The following is a 19,816-nucleotide window of genomic DNA, read 5'->3' on the forward strand; positions in this document are numbered from 1 at the left end:
GGTTAATAGGTTCAGGTAGGGAGGGATTACTGTGAGCTGGTAGATCTAAAAAAGACTGCTGGCCAGTGCCTCAAAATGGTGGCTGCAATAAAACAAGCATTAGAGCTGAGCAGCAGAAAGGCTTAAGCATTTTTTTGGACCCAGAGCATTTCCCCAGCATAGAAACTGAGGTAGCCTGTAGAGGAAGTGACAACTACAGTTGTGTGATACTAGTTGCCTCACTTCTACCCAGGCTTTCCCCCACCACCACCATTTAAGGCTCCCTTGTGCATGTTTCCCAGCAACCTGGCTATAGCAATACTCCCCCAGTCTACCCCATCACCTTGAAATATTCAAAATTTTACAGGACAAAAAGTATGCAGATCACAGGCTACAGATGAAAGGTGGCATACAAAATTAATAAATAATAATAATAACAACTGAGCAAAGTTGTTTGATTTTATCTATACTGGTTGCAGGCTGTACTGTTCCCAGAATCTCCTTTTGGTTTCACAAATATTAATCTCATTTTTGTCCTCAAGATCATAAGCTTTCTCTCAAGGACCTATATAACTGATCAGAAGATTGAAGCTGAATGTGTATTTACTGCATCTGTGGGGAACTACTTTGCAATAAATATTCTTCCTAAGTTTACACATGCACTCCTGTAGGTTTTGTGGGGGACGGGACGGGACATAACAATGGGATTTTTATTCTGCTTTAATTGTCTTCCTCCCATCACCATCATGAGCAGTAGTAGACAACAGCTATTGATGTCAATTAAGGACATCACTATGGAAGGGGGGAAAGCCACTTGAGCAGCGAGTTACAAATTATTTCTCTATTGTACGCGTGCAAGAGGTAGAAGCTACCCAAAGAACTGAAACAGTACACAGAACTAGGAGTCGACTCAAGAGTTTAATTGGGATTTAAATAAAGGAAGATAATGTTTTGTTATCCTTAAGCAACATCTACTGCATTATCTTTCAGTTAAATGACAATTCTACTTAGCCATTAAGTTGCCTCTTTTCTGAAAATTCCTGTATGTTTCCAGAGGGAAAATGTTCATTTGGCTCTTTCCAGAGCACCAGACATAAAAAATACCTGTAATGGATTGACAAATACTGAGCCACAACTGTTGTAATTTACTGTCAACACTAGCTCTACACCATCCTAGTGGTTAAAACGAAGAGGTTTTGACCCATAATTAACATTATCACGGAGTATAGGGTGCGATATAGGCATGGGAACCTTGCACCACTTGTGTCCCTTGTTCCAAATGGGCTTCACAGATTTGATAGAGTATCGGGTAAGGTACCTGTGAAGAGAAGCAGAAAAGGGGTCATGAGTGACACAATTGAGAAAAGGTCTGACATCCAGGGGTTCTCAGTTTCATTTGTACAAGAGTGAATGCTGGGGCACTATGAAGCATAGTGCAACAATCTTGGTGTCTTATTCTAATGGATTTTTGGCAAAAAGAAACTGAACATCTTGGAGCAAGTGGGCTGCATCTCTTAGTTGTGACAGTAGGTGCAACTCACTGAAGCTGCACATACCCAGAGCTGCTTAACTCAGCAGCAAGGACTTTGGCAAGGACCAGTGCAGCCTATGACAGGATAAATGCAGCTCCTGTTCCCCTTCCCTACTAGCTGTTGTTATACAAGACCGGCTTGGGGCATGTACAGTGTTTCTGAATCATGATCACTCACCCTCTTCTCCATTTCAATATTTAAAATAGATCAGATACAGACTTAAGTCTCTGGCAGGTTCCAATTCTGACTGGCTATAGCTGGATGTCAGGTTTTTTCGACTGCATCAAAGGCCAGTTTCAAATGTATTCTTCCCGTTTCATCTTTTTGGGAAGACCCCAAGCTCTACAGAGTCATAAGCTGCAGGCACAAGACAACTACATAATAAGCCAGATTCATTAGAGAGTCTCCAAAGGAATTAAGTCTATTTTCCTAAGAAACTAGGTTAAGTTTTCTTTCTGCTTGGGAATAAGAATTTGGCAGGAGAATGTATTTTCACACATGCCTATAAGAGACTATAGTGAGGCTCTTGTAGGATTCCGTTTTGATTTGCTAGTGTTGGAAACAGAATCTGCAAAACAAAGAGGTGCAGCTCGAAAACTGATGTTATGTGAGTCTGGTCGGCAGTGTCTGTCAACACCCTGGAAGCAGCATTCTGCACCAATTTCAGACTCCATTTTCAAGGGCAGTCCCACATAAAGTATATTGCAATAGTCAAATCTGGAGGTTAACAAAGGATGGATTTCTGTAGCCATGCTTTCTCTGCCCACGAATGGACACAGTTGGCAAGTCAGCCATATAGCTGAATGCAGGCACTCCTAGTCATTGTAGCCACCTGGCCTCCAAGTATAAAGGCAGATCAAGGAGTACCCCACCTACTCTTTCAAGGAGAGTGTAACCCTATCCAGAACAGATTGTCTTTCCAATTTCTGGACCCCAGAACAGAAGTCCCCCATTGCTACTGGAAATTGTCCTGGAACATTACCACTGTAATACTGAGCCTCCAATGTCCAACCCTCAGAGCTGTTTCAAGAGGTCAATTGTATTAAAGGCTGCTGAAAGATCAAAGAGAATCAACAGGGTTGCACTTCCCTTGTCTCTTCCCCAACAAAGGTGAACAGTTAGGGCTACAAAGAAAAGTCTTGGCACTAATTCCAGCCCTGAATCCAATCCAGACAGAAATGGGTCTAGAAAATGTGTCCTCCAAGCATGTGTGAAGCTGAGCCACCACCACAGTCTCCAGAACCCTGCCACAAAAGGGGTTGTTAGCAACTGGGTGAGTTGTCCAACACTTCAGGGTGCAGAAAGGGCCTCTTAAGCAGGGAACCGCCCCTGCCCAACCATTTAAGAGAGCCTGACATACCAACTCAGGAGGCATTTACCACTCCCAGGACCCACCCTCTGGCTAGCTTTTATTAGTCCTGATTGGCAAGCCAAATACATTCAAGCAGGTTTACCACATTCTCAGGCTGCAAATACATAAGTAGTTAGTATTTTGATTTTCAATCTACATTAACACAATTGTCATTTATTTACTTGCAAAAAAATTATATACCACCAACCTTTTTAAAATGGTGGTGAACAACAACAAGAAGAAGAGTTTGGATTTGATATCCTGCTTTTCACTACCCAAAGGAGTTTCAAAGCAGCTGACATTCTCCTTTCCCTTCCTCCCCCACAACAAACACTCTGTGAGGTGAGTGGGGCTGAGAGACTTCAGAGAAGTGTGACTAGCCCAAGGTCACCCAGCAGCTGCATGTGGAGGAGTGGAGACACGAACCCGGTTCCCCAGATTATGAGTCTACCACTCTTAACCACTACACCACACTGGCTCTCCAACAACATGAAAACCAACAATAAAATTACATTGATAAAATACAGAATACTTCCTAAATCAATGGATCAGCCAAATGCATCAAAACAGCAGGGAAAGCCATGCTGTAAATGGTTTGGGGGTGCTGGTCTATCAGCATGGTGGTGGAGTACTACTGTTCTTCAGTGCAAGCAGATGGGATTGGGGGAGAAGAGAGGAAGCAGGCTAGGTTCTTATGTAGTCTTGCAAGAGCACTAAAGCACTAAAAACATGACCACAGTGTAATCTGCACCACTAGACCTTGGCTCAGTCCAAAACTGGAACTGATCTTCTTCTTCTCTGAAAAAAATGCAACACTGCTGAGCACACAACTCTCTGGTGAGCAGTAACATGGTCTTATGACCCCAGTATGCCCCCTCCATCCCTGTGGTTTGGTCATCCTGTCTTTGTTGCACCATGCAAATTTAGACCTTAAGTGCTCTGGGCAGATCCTAGTGTAATTTATTTGATCAGTGAAGTGCCGAGCAAGCATTGGGGGCCTGTAAAATGGTAATGAAATCTCAACAACACCAAGCAGTTATGGAACATACGAAAACCTCTCATATTAATCCAGCATTTTTCACAACAAAGGATCCCAAGGAGCTTTTCAAGCCAAGTGAAAAAACAGACTTCATTCTGCATTCAATGCTGTCAGCTTCAGAAACAAAAGCAGCTTCCAAAGTGAAGCTCAGCAATAACCCTCTATCCTCGGCACACAGCAGTAGCTAGTATTACAGGTCCATTAGTGCAGAAGCCACTTTTAAGTACAAGTCAAAAAGATCACCAGCAAAGAATTAGCAGAAGTATTTTATGCAAAAGGAGCACCAATTTCTTTTTTTTTAATCAGCCCAACATATTATCTCAAATCAACCTTTGTGTTTAATTCTGGGCAGAAAAGGAGAAAGCTGGGCCTGTGGGGTCAATCTAGGAAGGACAACTGAAATTAAAAACATCAGTTCATTCTGGAAATGCTCTACTGGTATTTCATTGAAAGTGGGTAAATTTGTTTTACCTGAAGGCCAAACATCAATTTATTTCCCTCAAAGGCACTCAAGGTGGCATACACAGTTCTCTTTCCCATTTTATTGTTGCAACAACCCCGTAGGTAGGTTATGCTGAGAGTGAGTGACTGGCCCAAGGTCACCCAGTGAGCTTCATGGCTGAGTGGGGATTTGAATCCTAATCTCCCATGGTCATAAACCCAATACACTAACCACTACACAACACTGGCTCTCCAATGGATTATAAAGAAAATCCAGTGGAGACACTGCCTGTTCACTGTAACGGTTGAGGAGGACACCAACGTAACCCACCAAACAACTTTTATAGGCATTTAATGGAGGAAAGGAGGCTCCTTTGATAATAAATGATCTCACTGGAAGAGGAAATCTGGAGGTACACAAGTAATGAGAGGTAGTTATGTTGAAGTCAATGGCTTAAGACATCCCTCCATTTTCAATTAGAGCCTTGAGAGGCACACACTCCAATTCTGGGAAGGAAAAGGGATTTAGCAAAGGCCAAATTTTAAAGCTTTTATTGTTTTTCTTAAGCAGGTTAATCCAACTCTCTGGTCCAGGCCTGTGGCTTCTTTTGTGAACAGCAAGCTGACTGGGGGCTTTTCACTGTTAGCTGAAACAGACTTTTGGACACATGCCCTTCATGGAACGCACTTTACTTTTACTACTTCAAACATGCTTTGTCCAAAACTAAAAAATGCCCCTGTTTATTTACTCCTTTTAACATTGATGATTTGGCATGAGAGAAAAACAAGCATTTCCCTCAGGCTGGAGGCAGTTCCTGCTATGCCAAACATTCCCTCTTTGCCTAACCCCATTTCACTTTGGTGAAACTAATTTTCTGCAGAGGGATAGGGTTTCCACATGTCCCTAATTTCCAAAGACAGTAATCAGTGGTACACTTGGCAATAAGAGAGATACTACAGTTCCATTATCTCTTCTTTTCAAAAATTTAAACCAAGCAACACCAGAGAAATTCAGGTGGATACTTGTGGGGGTTTATTTTGGACAAAATCCCAAGGTGAGGCTTTTCCTGCAACAGGGAAAGGTGAGGTTACAGGGAACTAGGCAGAGGGCCTTCTCGGTAGTGGCGCCCGCCCATCAGATGTCATGGAAATAAACAACTATCTGACTTTTAGAAGACACCTGAAGGCAACTCTGCTTGGGGAAATTTTAAATGTTTGATGTTTCATCATGTTTTTAATACTCTGTTGGGAGCTGCCAAGAGTGGCTGGGGAAACCCAGCCAGATGGGAGGGGTATTATAAATCAACCAATCAACATCATCATCATCAATGACAGTAGTCAAGATTGTGATCCTGTTGATCCTAAATTGTCCAGCATCCACTGACCTTCAAAAAGCATGCTGCAATTACTTTCTATTGTTTTCAGAGAAGCACAATACAAGATACAAATATGGTCTTAGTACATCCACCGATACAATGAGTATTACTTTTACCATCTACAGCAATTATGAATTTAACTTCATGCAAGTAAAATGGTTAGGTAGCAATTGTGGTTAGAATGTTGGACTAAGATCTGGAAGACCAGGGTTCAAACCTCCACTTGCCTATGCAGCTCACAGGCTATTCTTGGACCAGTCACCATGTCTCAGCCTAACCTCTCACAGGGTTTTTGTGAGGATAAAATGGAGAAGGGAGGAGATTAAGTAACACCTCATTGAGTTTCTTGGTGGAAAGGCAACATATAAATGTACTAAATAAATAGCTTCAGCAGTAGCTAGCTATTCTAAATGTAAGTTATATGCCCATCATAATGCAACTACAACTGATCAGATACTATGTCCAAACTCAAGAGCATAAACATGTGAAAGCTTGCTAATGCTTGCCAAATTGATTCTGGTACAGAAGTGTCTAGCCCTCCCCCCCATGCCAGTTTTTATGAATGGCTCAAGAAGGCTTGAAACATTATAATGGCATTAACATATAGTTGGTCTGCACCAGCATAGATGAACACAACAAAAACAGTTTCAGTGGCCTAGAACAGGGGTTCCCAAACTGGGGTTTGTGAACCACTGGTGGTCTGAGCTTCATTCAGGTGACTCACAGCCTGTCTGTAAAAATACAATTTAAAATCATAAAGCACCTATCACAGTGCATAAAATTTTTGCTACAACAGGCAAAAAAATCCCTAAGTGGCCTGTCAATATTCTTAGCAATTTTCAAATGGTCTATGGAGAAAAAGGTTTGGGAATCATTAATCTAGAAACTTATACAAATCCTTGGAATGTGCAAATGCACATATTAACATTTGGTTTATGGAACTATATGAGTTTCTACACAGAAATCACATCTTTTTAAAAGTTTGCTATTCACCTTAGCCATTCCCATTATGGGACAAACAATGAAAGGAGAAGGGCAGAGGGCTGTCCACTGTAACATGCCACCAGCCCAACTAGTCCAGCATTCTGTTGCCATAGGTATCTGGTCTCCCACTGCAAGCTTACAAGCAGTGTTGTTGTTCAGTCGTGTCTGACTCTTCGTGACCCCATGGACCAGAGCACGCCAGGCACGCCTATCCCTCACTGCCTCTCGCAGTTTGGCCAAACTCATGTTAGTAGCTTCAAGAACACTGTCCAACCATCTCATCCTGTTGTTGTATTACAAGCAGTACATGAACGCAACATTGCTCTCCCCACTCATGTTCCCAGAAACTGGTATTCAAAGGCATACTATTTACAATGCTGGAGGTAGTGCAAAGCCATCATGACTAGCCATTGTCAGTTTTATCCTTCATGAATCCGCCTAATCCATTTTAAAGTTGCTCAAGTGGATGGCAATCACTATAACTTGAGATAGCAGATTCTGTAGTTAATGATTTGTTGTGCAAAGAAGTCCTTCTTTTTGTCGGTCCTGAATCTCAACACTTTAGGTTAATCCATTTTTGCCACCAGAGCACCAGCAAGGGATGATGAGCACTTGTCAGAATCAGAGGGAAACCCCACCCCTATGCCTCCCATCTATAACTCTGAGCTGGAAGCAGAGTCATGTTGGCTTGCTCTACCTCCATTCCTGAGAGAGAGAGAGAGAGAGAGAGAGAGAGAGAGAGAGAGAGAGAATGGTGAGGGAGACTGTCAAACCCCATGAAAGTGAAAAGCAGAGCTGTTATGTTGAGCTCCTTGGAAGTAAGGTGTGATACAAAATAAACTTATGGTATCTTACTACAAAACTTAAAATGACCTCAATCTGAGGTTTCACGTAGATGGTAATTCTCTGTGAGCATCTGGCTGCAAGATGTGTGTGGTTTGGGAGTTCTGGTTTGGGGGCTGGTGCTTGAACGATATAGCTTGCATTATAGATACAGCCTGAACTTTTTGTCATTTGGTCCCTTCCATTTCAGAATCACTTTTCTTGTTTTCAAGCAGATCATTTACCCCCAAGCTCAGTTGGTTGGTCAGTGCCATCTGATATCAGCCAGCTTCTTCCCACTGTCCCATGAGAGAGAACTCCAAGCGTTTGTACAGTCAGGGCACCAGGCCAGACAAAGACAGCTCAATGGGTTACTTATCTCTTTGCTTAGGGGGAACAATGAAAAGAATTTTGAGGGGGAAATGGGCATGGAAAGTGGCCTTCAGGTTAAAGTAACCATTTAACCATTACATGTAAAGCAGAATTTCCCATGAAGTCACACACTCTGTATGCCTGACTTTCCATTCTGAGAGAATTAAAAAAGAAAAGAAAAAAAACTCTTCCTGTCCTATTATGAGGTGGCAAGATGCAAAATTCTGAATGCTTGTGTGAATGAAAGAAAAGATCTGAGGCACACAAACTCTAGTGGAAAAGAATCTCAGTTCTGATATTTTTCAGGTAGCACTGCAAGCTGCTCTCACAAGATCTGAACATGTTCAATATATAGTCTATAACGTTTTTAGACAACCATTTCTCATGAACTCCTGAATGCTTTTGATGCCTTCTTCTCTCAGTACATATAAAGAAAAGGAAGCAGGAATACATCTTCTTACTGAACCATTTGTTCATAATGTATTGCAAATAAGGACCCCACAGACACTCTGCCTACCAGACACAGGACAACGATTTTATTAAGGAAACAGCTTTCTGGGTCAATTCGTTTTAATGTATGGTGAGATCATTGGGGGGTGTTGTTGAAAGAAATGATTGGGTGGGACACGGACACACGCACACACACACACACACACACCAGGGATTTGCTTACTTCACCCCCTTTCAACTTTAATTAACTTTATTTTGGGAAATATATTCCCGTATATTAAAAGTGTGTTAATGGAACCAAAATAAGACCACTCTTTTTGAAAAGCATCCAAGGTCATTTTCTTGTGTTTGTGTGAAGGCAATCTAGTCAAGCTGCAACCAGTGGGACTCCATCAGTCAAGTCAGAGCCACTGCACAGCTTTCCAGTCACTTTCCCAATTCTTCCTTGGAGAAATATTCAGAACTCTATGGTGGCATTTCAGATGAAGGACCTGCTTGCCAATTCAAGCAAGCATGAGGAGCCTGCTGCATTTTCAAGGAGCTACTTAGATCACCATGGACGGAACAGGCTCAATGTGTGAGGAAAAGCCACCTGTGGAGGGAACAGATGTATCCATCTTTTGTTTCCTTTGTCTTTTGCTTGGAGATGGGAAGCTAAATGAAAAGTCTGAACAAGCTATGCTAAAGGAAGCCTTGAGCTAAGAGATCTGGTGTTTCCAAAGCAAAATTATTTCTCCTACACCGTACTAAAGACCTTCAGTGGTCTGCCCAATTGCTCGAAGATGGCACTTCAAGACTTAGTAACCCAAGGGCAGGAATGGCAGATGAGATGACCAAGAGGAATAGAGAAATGAAAGACCCCAAAATATTGATCTTTCTTCGCAGCAGGAAAATGTGTCTCTGATTTCCTACCAAAGATCCAGTCACTTAGCACTCTTCCCCTTTTAAACACTGTGATTTATGGTATTGCAAATTATGTACTGTAAGTCTTACAGGTGGAAGGAAGAAGCACTGAAGGTGGAGGTACTTAAGCAAGACTGCGGCAGAGCTGAACATGGCAACTTTCAAGCTTGGGGCCTGTACCTTAAACACAATTGCTTCTTTTGAAGCTGCTTTAAAGAAAATGGGACATGGCAGTTTGGACAGAGTGTCATGACCTAACCCCCCTAGGGCTGTAGAAAGGAAGTGGTTAAAAAGTCTCCTGTCCTTTGCATCACTGGCTGTTCCAGAGATCAACGTGGGAGGCACAGGTGGGGGTAGGCACAGAGCCAAACCCCTCAACACTGCTGTAGCGGTTGAGACATGGCAAGACTCCAAAAATGCAGAATTTTCTACCTCCAGCCGACAGAGACAATACCCCGATGAACTGGAGTAGCATTCCTAAAAAGCAGAACTCCAAGCAGCCCCCTTAAATATTAGTACCTACTTTCCTTGACTATCCCATCCTAATAATGCCTTCTTCACATTCAAATATCAGCACTTGTTCTTCCCTGGCTGCCTGGCTGTTGCCAGATCCATTTCAGGCTTTCTCCTTGAGCTCCCCACTCACCCCCATTGCTCCCAGATTCCTCCTGGGTGGTGTGAAAAGCAAAGGAAAGCAAGGACAGGAGATGAAGCAGGGATACCAAAACTAACGTTGTTGTAGATGTGATGCCAGACAGAGCGACTACTCCTTTTGCCTATTCAATTTTGGAGGGAAGGCAGGGGACTAGAATTCATCACTTCCTGCCTTCATCTAATAAGCATTATTTCACAGCTGCTGTGAGTCATCCTGGAGTTAATAAATCAATGTGTGAAACTTGCAAGATACAGATTTGATATTCTGAAAGCAAAGCTGTGGAGCAGCAGGAGTCTTCCTTTTCAAACCTCAAGCATGTGCCACATTCAGATTCTTCCCCAATATCTGCGCAGAACATGATCTTCAGAGAGAAACACTGGCCTATGGCACAGCTTCTTAAGAGAAATGGACTACCAAGGGCCAGGCCCACACTGCAAGAGGCATCTTGTGCTGAAAGCCTGGAGCCTCTGATTTCTCAAGCAACATGCCTGTGGCCTTTAGTAACCCCACAGCTTGCTAATATGAACTTCATAAACTGCTTTGACATCCCCATGGAAACAGAAGGCGAGGTCATAAATAGGGGATTAGCACCTCTTAACACAGAGCAAAGCAAAAGAGGCAACAGGGGGTTTAAGTTCCCCCATTAAGGGGCAAGGGGCTGCTTGGCAAGGAGGGAGGGCAGGATGGAGAAGGAAGAGTGCAATAGAGGAAGGGCAAACTGTGGGTGAACTACAAACTGTAGACAAAGGAGGAACAGGCACAGGACAAAGAGGGCAACAAATCTAATGAGCTCCTCCTTCCTGTCCCGTCCACCACCCACTGCCAATACCTAGACAGCCTGTCTATTTCAAAGCTCACACCAGCACAGAAGACGGCAGCAACTGTTTTCCCCAGTTCCATTTTTCTTAAATGGCAGCCAGTTCCTTCAAAGTTGACAGTAGGCAAGAGAATTAAAGGGAGAGGGAGGAAAGACAAAGAAGGCATCTTCTCTCTCTCTCTCTCTCACTCACACACAAACACACACACACATTTTACAAGGTCAATATAACCAGGTTTGTCCGTGTGAAAAAAATGAAGAATGGAAATATCAACCTGTCTGCAGCATTTCTCAAACTTATCCCCTGCCCATGTCTTAAGTCCTCAATATCTCATTTCTCTGCTCCAGTTCACCTTAAGCACTTGGCAACCAGGCCTGCACCAGTCAGCAATTGGCAATTCCACTCTTTTCATTCAACAAATCCAGCCACATTATCACCAACATAGCATAAAGAGGCTGCTTGCACTCTCTTCTCCCCAGGGCTAGAAAGGCCTGCTCCCCATTTTGAGATGTTATATTATAAGGTCTAGTTTGTGGCCTTCACTCCGTGCATTCTACTTCTGAAAACAACAACACCCCTGTTTTCAGAGGACAACTGACCTGTTGAGCTTTGGTCTCTTGTTTTTTGGAACAAACCCTTCGGGAAGTTTAGGTTTATGATTTGGCAGCAAACCTGAAAATTGGGGTTGGGGAGGGGGAGAGATTGAGATGTCAATTTGAGTAGAAAATGTATGCATAAGATCACAGCTAAAGTACACACACAGACACAAACACTCACACACATCAGAGTGGGGTGCCACAGGCTATTCTATGTAACATACTAATCCCCAAAACAAAATAAAAAAATCCCCAAGTTATTATTATTTAAATAGAATCATATTTTAGATATTTTTAAAATGCTAGTTTTAATGTATGTATGTGTTTGTTTTTGCTTAAAATATTGTGAGTTACTTTGAGATGCCATAGCAAAAAAGTCACTAACACATTAATTAATAATAGAAACTTCACTCAGATTCCATCTATTCACCAAAGTACTTCACCAAAACTTACCAGAATTTTCAAGTTTCTCTCTTAGTCCAAAATTAAAAGCTTCAACATCTCACTGTAGCAATGTTTTTCTTTTTTTCTCAAAAAAGAGATCTGTTTGACATATTGCAAAATAACTGCAACCTAACTGGTTTCTAGACTCCTTGTATGTATCAAAATGCTGCCGATGGTAAATCTCTAGCCATACTGGGCAACATTCCAATATAGAAAACAGCAGTCTGTTTCCTATGTGTCCTCCTGAATGGTTTATTTCACACACAGCATATGGGAGCCTGCCTAGTATTAAGGTTAAAGAACATAAGGAGAAGAGGGGTGGGGGGTGGGGGGGGGCTCCTAGCAGCTCTGCTGCTGTTCTGCTCTGTTATACCTGGAGCACTAACAGGATTCAAAATTCAAACATTCAATGGGCTCTACAATGTTACACCACTGCCTAGCTAGCCTAACTCATTGTGAGTTGTCATATGCGCCAAAAGAAGGGTTTAATTAACCAGTAACAGGTAGCCATTAACTACTCAGAAAATCATAGTTGGACTGATACTCTGTGGCATTGCAAAGTAGTAGTCTGGGAAGTATTCTTAAGAAGCAAGGAAACCAGGATGGGCAAATCCTTCTGATCATAACATTATAGGGTCACTGAGTCCCAGTTATCTTTGGCAGCCCAGTTTTTGAATGTAATGCATTCCAACGCAAGGAAGCCTCAAAAACTGAAGTTAGCTCCCAAAAACCCGAGTTACCTGCTCGATGAGCCATTTTCACGCACACTTCAACCTTTCTATGCTCTTCCGTACAGAGGCCTGTGACTCTCCTGGGCAGCATTCTTCCCTCAGAGGTTATGAATTGACTGAGCAATAAAACATCCTTCAGAAGCAAAGAGAAGGGAAAAACCCAATCAACATCAGAGCATGAATGACAGAATACCTGCAAAGTGATGTTTGAGCCAAAGCTTCCGAAAAGCAAGAGAGATTAGCAGTCTTCGATGTTTCTGCAGAAACAGCTCCTGCAACACTATCAGGCGTTTCTAAGGTGCTTTACTCTATCTACTGGACTAAAAACCACTCCCTCTAACTTGCCATGGAATGCAGAGGATGGAAAAAGGGAAAGACACAGCACAAGTTAAACGGGCAGTTTCTTGCCGAGGAGATCTTCAGCCTTCACAGTGTCATTTCAATAGTGCAAGAAACACTGCAACTTAGGAGTCATAAAATAATCTGATCCAGAGCATGCCCATGTCAGTTACAAATTGGTTTCCATCTTGAAACATGGCATTTTTTATTTCTTATTTATAAAAGTTAAACCTTCCTGCTTAGTGTTATTTGTGCCTCTATAAAATGAAGAATCCAAAACATCAGAATACCCTCCAGAAGAAAAATGTTTTGCACCTTTTTTGGAAATATATCCATGGAGCAATATTGCAACCCTACCTCAGAGGACACCCCAGAGCTTTCAACCAATATCTCGTGGCAAAATGAGTAACATACAATATTTCTTTAGTGGAACTGGAATAATAGATAGAAGTTTTGCTAAGAGGAACATTATTTTAAAAGCTATGTTGAGTTGAGATGAAAGAGCATGATTTAGGTAACTTAAAAGGCTAACTTTCACATAACTACATCAGCATGGGAGCTGCTTCCCAGTGAATTATTCCCATGCTGCACACAATAATTTTATTTATTTGTTTATTCAAGCCAAAGGGAAGTCTGCTGCAGGCAAATAGATAGAAATGCATAAAATAACAAAATCCTTAAAAACACACAACAAACCACTCTTTTAAAAGTTACTAATAGCAGCAGTGATTGAGTCTCTCCTCCTCCAAATGCCAGTTGAAAAATACATGTATGCGTCTTAGTCACCTAAAATATGTAGAAAAATAGGGCCAGATGCACCTCAGTAGGGAGGTAGCTGCACGTATGAGGAGCTACCACAGACTATGGAGGGAAGGGAATTCCAATACACAGTTGGCACTGATTTTTGAGGTTTTTTGCACCCATTGAAGGCCCATCTGTTTCCTTAGGCATTTGCTAAACATTAGCACTTCAATGGATTTTGTATTGTATTTTTCTCTTGCTCTTGCTTATTAAGATGTGGTATTCTTTTTATCATTGCTATGTTTCATTTTATGTTGTTGATTGAATTTGAATGTACCCAGCACCAAAATTGCCTCAGCAATGAAGAGTGGGAAATAAATATTTTTAAATAAAATAAACACTGTAAACAAGTTTACTTGTTAGGGAACTGGGATGGGAGTGGAAGCTGCTTGAAAAGCCAGCAGTCAGCTCAAATAATATGCACACCACCCACATGAGCAGTCACTTTGCCCAAGTAAGCTGTTTAATATCATTGGATTGACTCCTTGTTACAAAGTTTTGCAACAGTGTAATGTATGAAACAGCCACCTCAAATGACCTGACATTTGGGGACCAGGATGAAGCTTTCAAAGATCTAGGATTACAGCACACACTCTTACATGTATTTTTTTTGAACTGTATTAGCTTGTAATGCGAATTCCAAATCTTGTGTTCTTTGCAAAATGATAGCCATTCCCCCCTCTTTTGTCTTACACACTGTCTACCTAACAGCAGCAGTAACTCTGAGCTATGTAAATGAAGGCTGTTTTAAAAGATTTGAGATCTGATGTATTCATTTGGACCTAGTTGGTGTATTTGCCAAGTTTAATTCAATAAGCATCTCCTTATGAAAAAATATTTAATACAGTGGTTTTAAATCACCTCCTAATCTGCTCTGTGTCCCCCCATGCTCTTCAGCAGATTTGGGGTATGAGAGGTGTAGTGGGGAGAGGAAAAAGGAAAGTTCCACTGTGGAAATGGAAATCCTTGCATTAATGGAACGACGTCCTATTGGAAGAGATGTTGTTTGTAGATGACACAGCCTTGACAGGGCTCTCTGAGGAAGCTCTACAGTGTCTCATCAACTGTTTCGCCCAAACCCACATGGAGTTCAGCCTTAGCATCACCCTGATGAAGACCAACATCTCGGCTCAGGACGTTGCCAGTACTCCATGCATCAGCACTGGTGAGAACTTGCTTAAGGGGTAGACAATTTTGTCTATCTCAGCTCCACCATAATCAGCAAGCTCTCCATCGATGCTGAACTGGACAGGCGTATTGGTGAGGTGGCTACAGCAATGTCTCGCCTCTCCAAAAGGGCACGGGAGAATGTGATGCTAATGACCAATACCAAGATGAAGGTCTACCAGACTTGCATGTTGAGCACACTGCTTTATGGTAGTGAGACGTGGGCAACTTACACCCACCAGACATGACGCCTCAATGGCTCCCACATACACAGTGTCAGGAAGATTTTGGGCGTCATGTGGCAGGACAGACAAACAAATGTAAGTCCTCCTAAGCCCACATTCCCAGCATGTTCGCAGATAATCTACACTGGCTTGGCCATGTCCACAGAATGGAAGGTGGCTTCATCCCCAAGAACATGCTCTACAGGGAGCTGGCTTCAGGCACCAGGCCCATTGGCAGACCAACTCTGCATTACAAAGATGTCTGACATAAAAGTGACATAAAATGTGACATAAAAGCTGGCAATGTGACATGAAGGCTGGCAACATCAACCCTGCCATGTGGGAATCACTTGTAGACGACTGCAGTCCCTGGAGACAGGCAGTAAAATTGTATTTCCATAGCAGTGACCAGAGGAGAAATGACCACTTGGAGGTGCGCAGAGAGAAACAACACCATGGTATATCTGCATCAGCAGACACCTTCATCTTCCCCAGCTGCAACAAAACATGTCTCTCCTGTGTCTACAGCCACAGCAGGCACTGTGACTCTCCAACAGTTTGACTTCACCCGCAAAGGCTTACTTTCATTTCCTCTCGAGGCAGACGTATGCCAATCAAATTCTGTTAAGCCAGGTGGTGCTGTAGGTGGCTCAAAAATCAGCAAATTTGATACAACCCAATTTTTCTCTTTTAATTTTTTAAAATGAACATTTGTACCCCATTCTTCAGTTCCAGAGAATCATCAGAGCAACTTGCAAGATTTAAAATCCATAGCACTAATCAATAAGATAAACACATAACAAACAAAGAGCAGAGTTCCATCTCCTTGACAAAAGGCCTGGGGAATTAGATTCCTTTGGAAGCTGATGAGAGAAACTTGGTACCAGATGAACCTTCCAGGGGAGAGAATGGTGAAGTTGGGGCACCATCACTGTAAAGGCTCCATCTGTGGTCCTCACCAATCATAGCACCTTGGTAGTAGCAGAATCTGATGAAGAGCCTCTAAAGCAGACCCGTGAGAAAGGGTCGTGTGGGAGAAGGGGGTCCTTAAGTACCTGGGTCCTGTGCCAATTACATGTAGAGCAAAGTACTTAAAAAAAGAATATGAAGGCAGAAACTCTGTGTCAGGTAAATGGGATCACTATGGGGTATAGTCACGCTGTTGCTCTCCTCAACATGCCCTCTGGCTGGACTGCATGCATATTTGGCATTATGAGAGTCATATCAATATACAGAATAAGATATTGTCCAGACGTAAGATAAGATGTGCAAGCTAGCACTCTTAAAAAGCACATCAACAGACATTTTAGAACACTTGCCAAAATGACTTTTGTAGCACTGCTATCAGGCTATTCAGAGAGCCCATAACCACCTGCCCTCATTCAATATTTAATTTTATTTATTAAACTAGATAGGGAAATGCAAGTGTGATGTAGTGTTAGGACTAGGATCTGGGAAACTAGAGTACAAATCCCCACTTGCCCATGAAGCTCACTAGGTGACCTCAGGCCAGTCACCACCACTCAGCCTAAACTACCTCATAGGATTGCTGTGAAGAAAAGATGAGGAAGGGGAGAACCATGTATGCCACCATGGAGAAAAGGTGGGAAATATAGATAGATAGATAGATAGATAGATAGATAGATAGTCATATTTACCCCCTACTTTAAAAATAAATCTCTATAGAAGTGCTTAGCAACTTGTTGCACTGCTCACTTTATCAATCAAGTAGCTTTCTTCAGAACAATGTAACTAGTAGATTGAAAATCTCCTAGTTACTTGGCCTTTACCTGAAAGTTTCAGCAGCAAGTCTTCAGGAAGCACCTCCTGCCAGAGATGCATGGTAATCTGCAAGGTCCCATCAGCAAACATCATAAGAGACCAACTTAACTAGTGACTATATAGTTACCAGTTTGTTTTGAGAGGCGGTGCTGACAGTGCTACACCCCAATGACTGCATGTAAAGTGAACTCACTTCCATGGAGGGAACTGAAAGAAGAGTTCAGTACAGGGTGCCTGGGAGGCACAGGCCTCAGTTCAGTTACACAAACTGTTTGGGAGCAGCAGAAGTCAGTGGCAAATTTCATGCTGCTCAGAGCAGCTAGCATAATTTACATGAAATATGAGAAGATTTTACAAAGTCCTATGCCTATTATGTTCAGGTTCCTTAGTGTTCCTGTGCCTTTCTAAAATGCAACACTGCTCATTTGACATTTTAAAAATAGGGAGCAGAAAAAGGCGCTGTTTCTTTATCTCAGTTGTCATCAACAGAATGGGCTCGTTTCCAGGTTCTGTTTGACCAAATAGAGGCAGCAACTAATCTGCTTCTCACTTGCAAAATGTCATTTCAAAACAAATCAATTAGGTCCCACCCATTTCCAGCCATGAAAATTGTACCCTAAGCCATTTGGCTTAAGAGGGCTGCTTGTTATCAAAAGGTCACAGCAACTTCAGAAAAGTCCCAAGTGCAACAGGGACTCTCCCACTAGCATCATCACACGGATTTATCTAAGCAACAGGGACAATGCAGAAAGATACAGCCAGGTTTTAGGGCACAGGAGAAACAAACAAGAATGTAAAAGGGTTAAAGGAGAGAAAGAGAATTCTGGCAGATTTGTACACTGCCGTCATGTTCCATGAAATTAACATTTTGTGCTAGTGGGCAGCCAAGACTGCAACCACAGATTTGCTTTAATCACTGGACAGCTCCTGGGAGAGGCTGAACCCAGATTCCCACCCCTGTAATCTGTAGGATCTGATGAAAACAACTTGGATTGAATTAATTCGAGGCTAATAAGCAAAGACTACAGTTCTGTCTCTGCTTTGTGCTGCCAAAGTGAGATGACATTTACTGCATGATCAGACTAATCATGTTCCAAGCAAGAAAAGAGGAAACATGTTTTGCCTTCACCTCCATAGGGTATTTGATTTCTCCCACTAGGTAAACAAACTCCAAAGTGAACAACACATTTTCTGGATTTAGAGGTTCACTGAAACAGTGAACAGAACCAATACCTGAGGCCACCTGGAGAACTGACAAGTGTTAATAATCTGACTGAACACCATCAGAATCTGAGCCAGGGTCTGTTTATACAGCCAATACACTCTTATCTTAGAACACATACTATCCTATCCCCCTGGGTTGCAAAAGATCTGCTGTCTCCAAATTCTCCTCTGGTACTTCAAGCTATCAATTTAAAGGGTTTTTGCTGTCTAAGGTTTCCACATTATAAACCTCCCAATTTCCCAGTGGAAAAAAAATCTGTTTTTATTTCCAATCATGTAGGAGTGAAATAAATAACAAACCTAAAAGAAGCAAAAATTTAACATCAATATCGCCCTTCAAAGTCTATTTACTGTAACCCTTACAATCACCCTATAAAGGTGATTAGTATTACTATCCAGTGGAAGCTGAAAGAGTGGCTGCCTTAAAGGCCACCCAGTGAATTTATGGCAAAAAGGAGATTCACCAGAGGTCATTAGCAGCTTGTCAAAACAGTTAGTCTGCAATCCCAAGCCACTGCATTCACATTACAACACCACATACATATGTCATCTGTCATGTCAAATAGACAATGAGAAAAAATTGCAGAGAAATGCAAAATTTGATTATCTGGAGGTATGCTAAAACACAGGTCATATTTTGTAATGCTGACTCTAAGCCTGCAAATCTATCTATTTCACCTTTCAACAGAAGAATAGCATCAGCTGGGTTCTGAAATGTCAAAATCACACCATCAGCTTAAAACTAACCCTGCTCCGCACATGCTATGAACTGGAAGAGTCTGGCAGTGCGCTCAAGAGTGAGACTAGGAGGTCACACCTCTGCAGATCTCTATGAAGGTATGGCTTGAGGACCAGCTGCTTGCCAACATAAGAACATAGGAAGAGACCCCCTTTTTACATTACATTTATATACCACCTTTTCCTCCAAGGAGCTCAAGGTGGTGTACATCATCCTGTTTTCACAGTGGCCAACCAGATGCCTGTGGGAAACATGCAAACAGGACCACAGCACAAGAGCAATCTCTCCTCCTATGGTTTGCAGCATCAGGATGAGAGTTTGCAACTCCTTGGAAACAACACTACTACAGTGGGCTTGTCCCAGCTCAGCTCAGGCAAGCACAGCAGAGCACTTTTCCCACCCAAGAATTTATGGATGGAACATCAACCTTGACATGGCTGTCTGATTTATTAAAAGGGAGTAATCCAAAGAGACTCCTCAGTGGAAAGGGTAATACTTTGAACAAAAAACATATTACTGAATCACGGCATATATCTGCAGAAGCAGCAAGTCTTTATGCCTTAGCTCAGAAAGTAAGAGGAAATACGATTTGTCACCCTGTGAAGTTTGGTCCAAATACAATCTAGCCCCTGAATGGGAAACTATCAGGAGGAACACACATGACAGATGCAAACACGAAAACTTATCTATACATAACCAGTTAGGTATTTAGGATTTTACAAAAAGAATTATGTTTAAAGCCATAATCTTTGAGGATTCAGCAGCATTAATTAACATGGGCAAGAGCTGGTATTCCATGCTAAGATGAAATCTACTGAAAATTCAGCTACAAGAGATCCTATACTGTTGTTGGCATCTGTCTGTCTTAGGAGACAATGGAGGAGTGTGCCTTTGGGGGTGAGGTCAAGCTGTTGGAAGGTTGCAGAGCCTGCTGTGGCTGTAGAGACCAATGCGGGAGAGGCATGTTTTGTTGCAGCTGGGGGAGATGAAGACATCCAGTTGTGCTATTGCAGATACACCATGGCATTTCTTCTCTCTGCACTCCTC

General features: G+C 42.2%; 1 protein-coding gene across 1 annotated transcript in view; it reads right to left on the minus strand.

The window, feature by feature from the left end:
- Positions 1–878: 878 nt before the first annotated feature.
- MRPS18A (mitochondrial ribosomal protein S18A) overlaps positions 879–19,816 on the minus strand; it is a 30,618-nt gene continuing 11,680 nt past the window's right edge. The window contains exons 4-6 of the mRNA XM_033144533.1: positions 12,503–12,626; positions 11,322–11,394; positions 879–1,297 (exon numbers count right to left, since the gene is read on the minus strand). Coding sequence (XP_033000424.1) covers positions 1,153–1,297; positions 11,322–11,394; positions 12,503–12,626 — 342 coding nt within the window. The 3' untranslated portion in view covers positions 879–1,152. The remainder of the gene's footprint in view (positions 1,298–11,321; positions 11,395–12,502; positions 12,627–19,816) is intronic.

The sequence above is a fragment of the Lacerta agilis genome, chromosome 3, assembly GCF_009819535.1.
Source record: "Lacerta agilis isolate rLacAgi1 chromosome 3, rLacAgi1.pri, whole genome shotgun sequence".
Taxonomy (NCBI): domain Eukaryota; kingdom Metazoa; phylum Chordata; class Lepidosauria; order Squamata; family Lacertidae; genus Lacerta; species Lacerta agilis.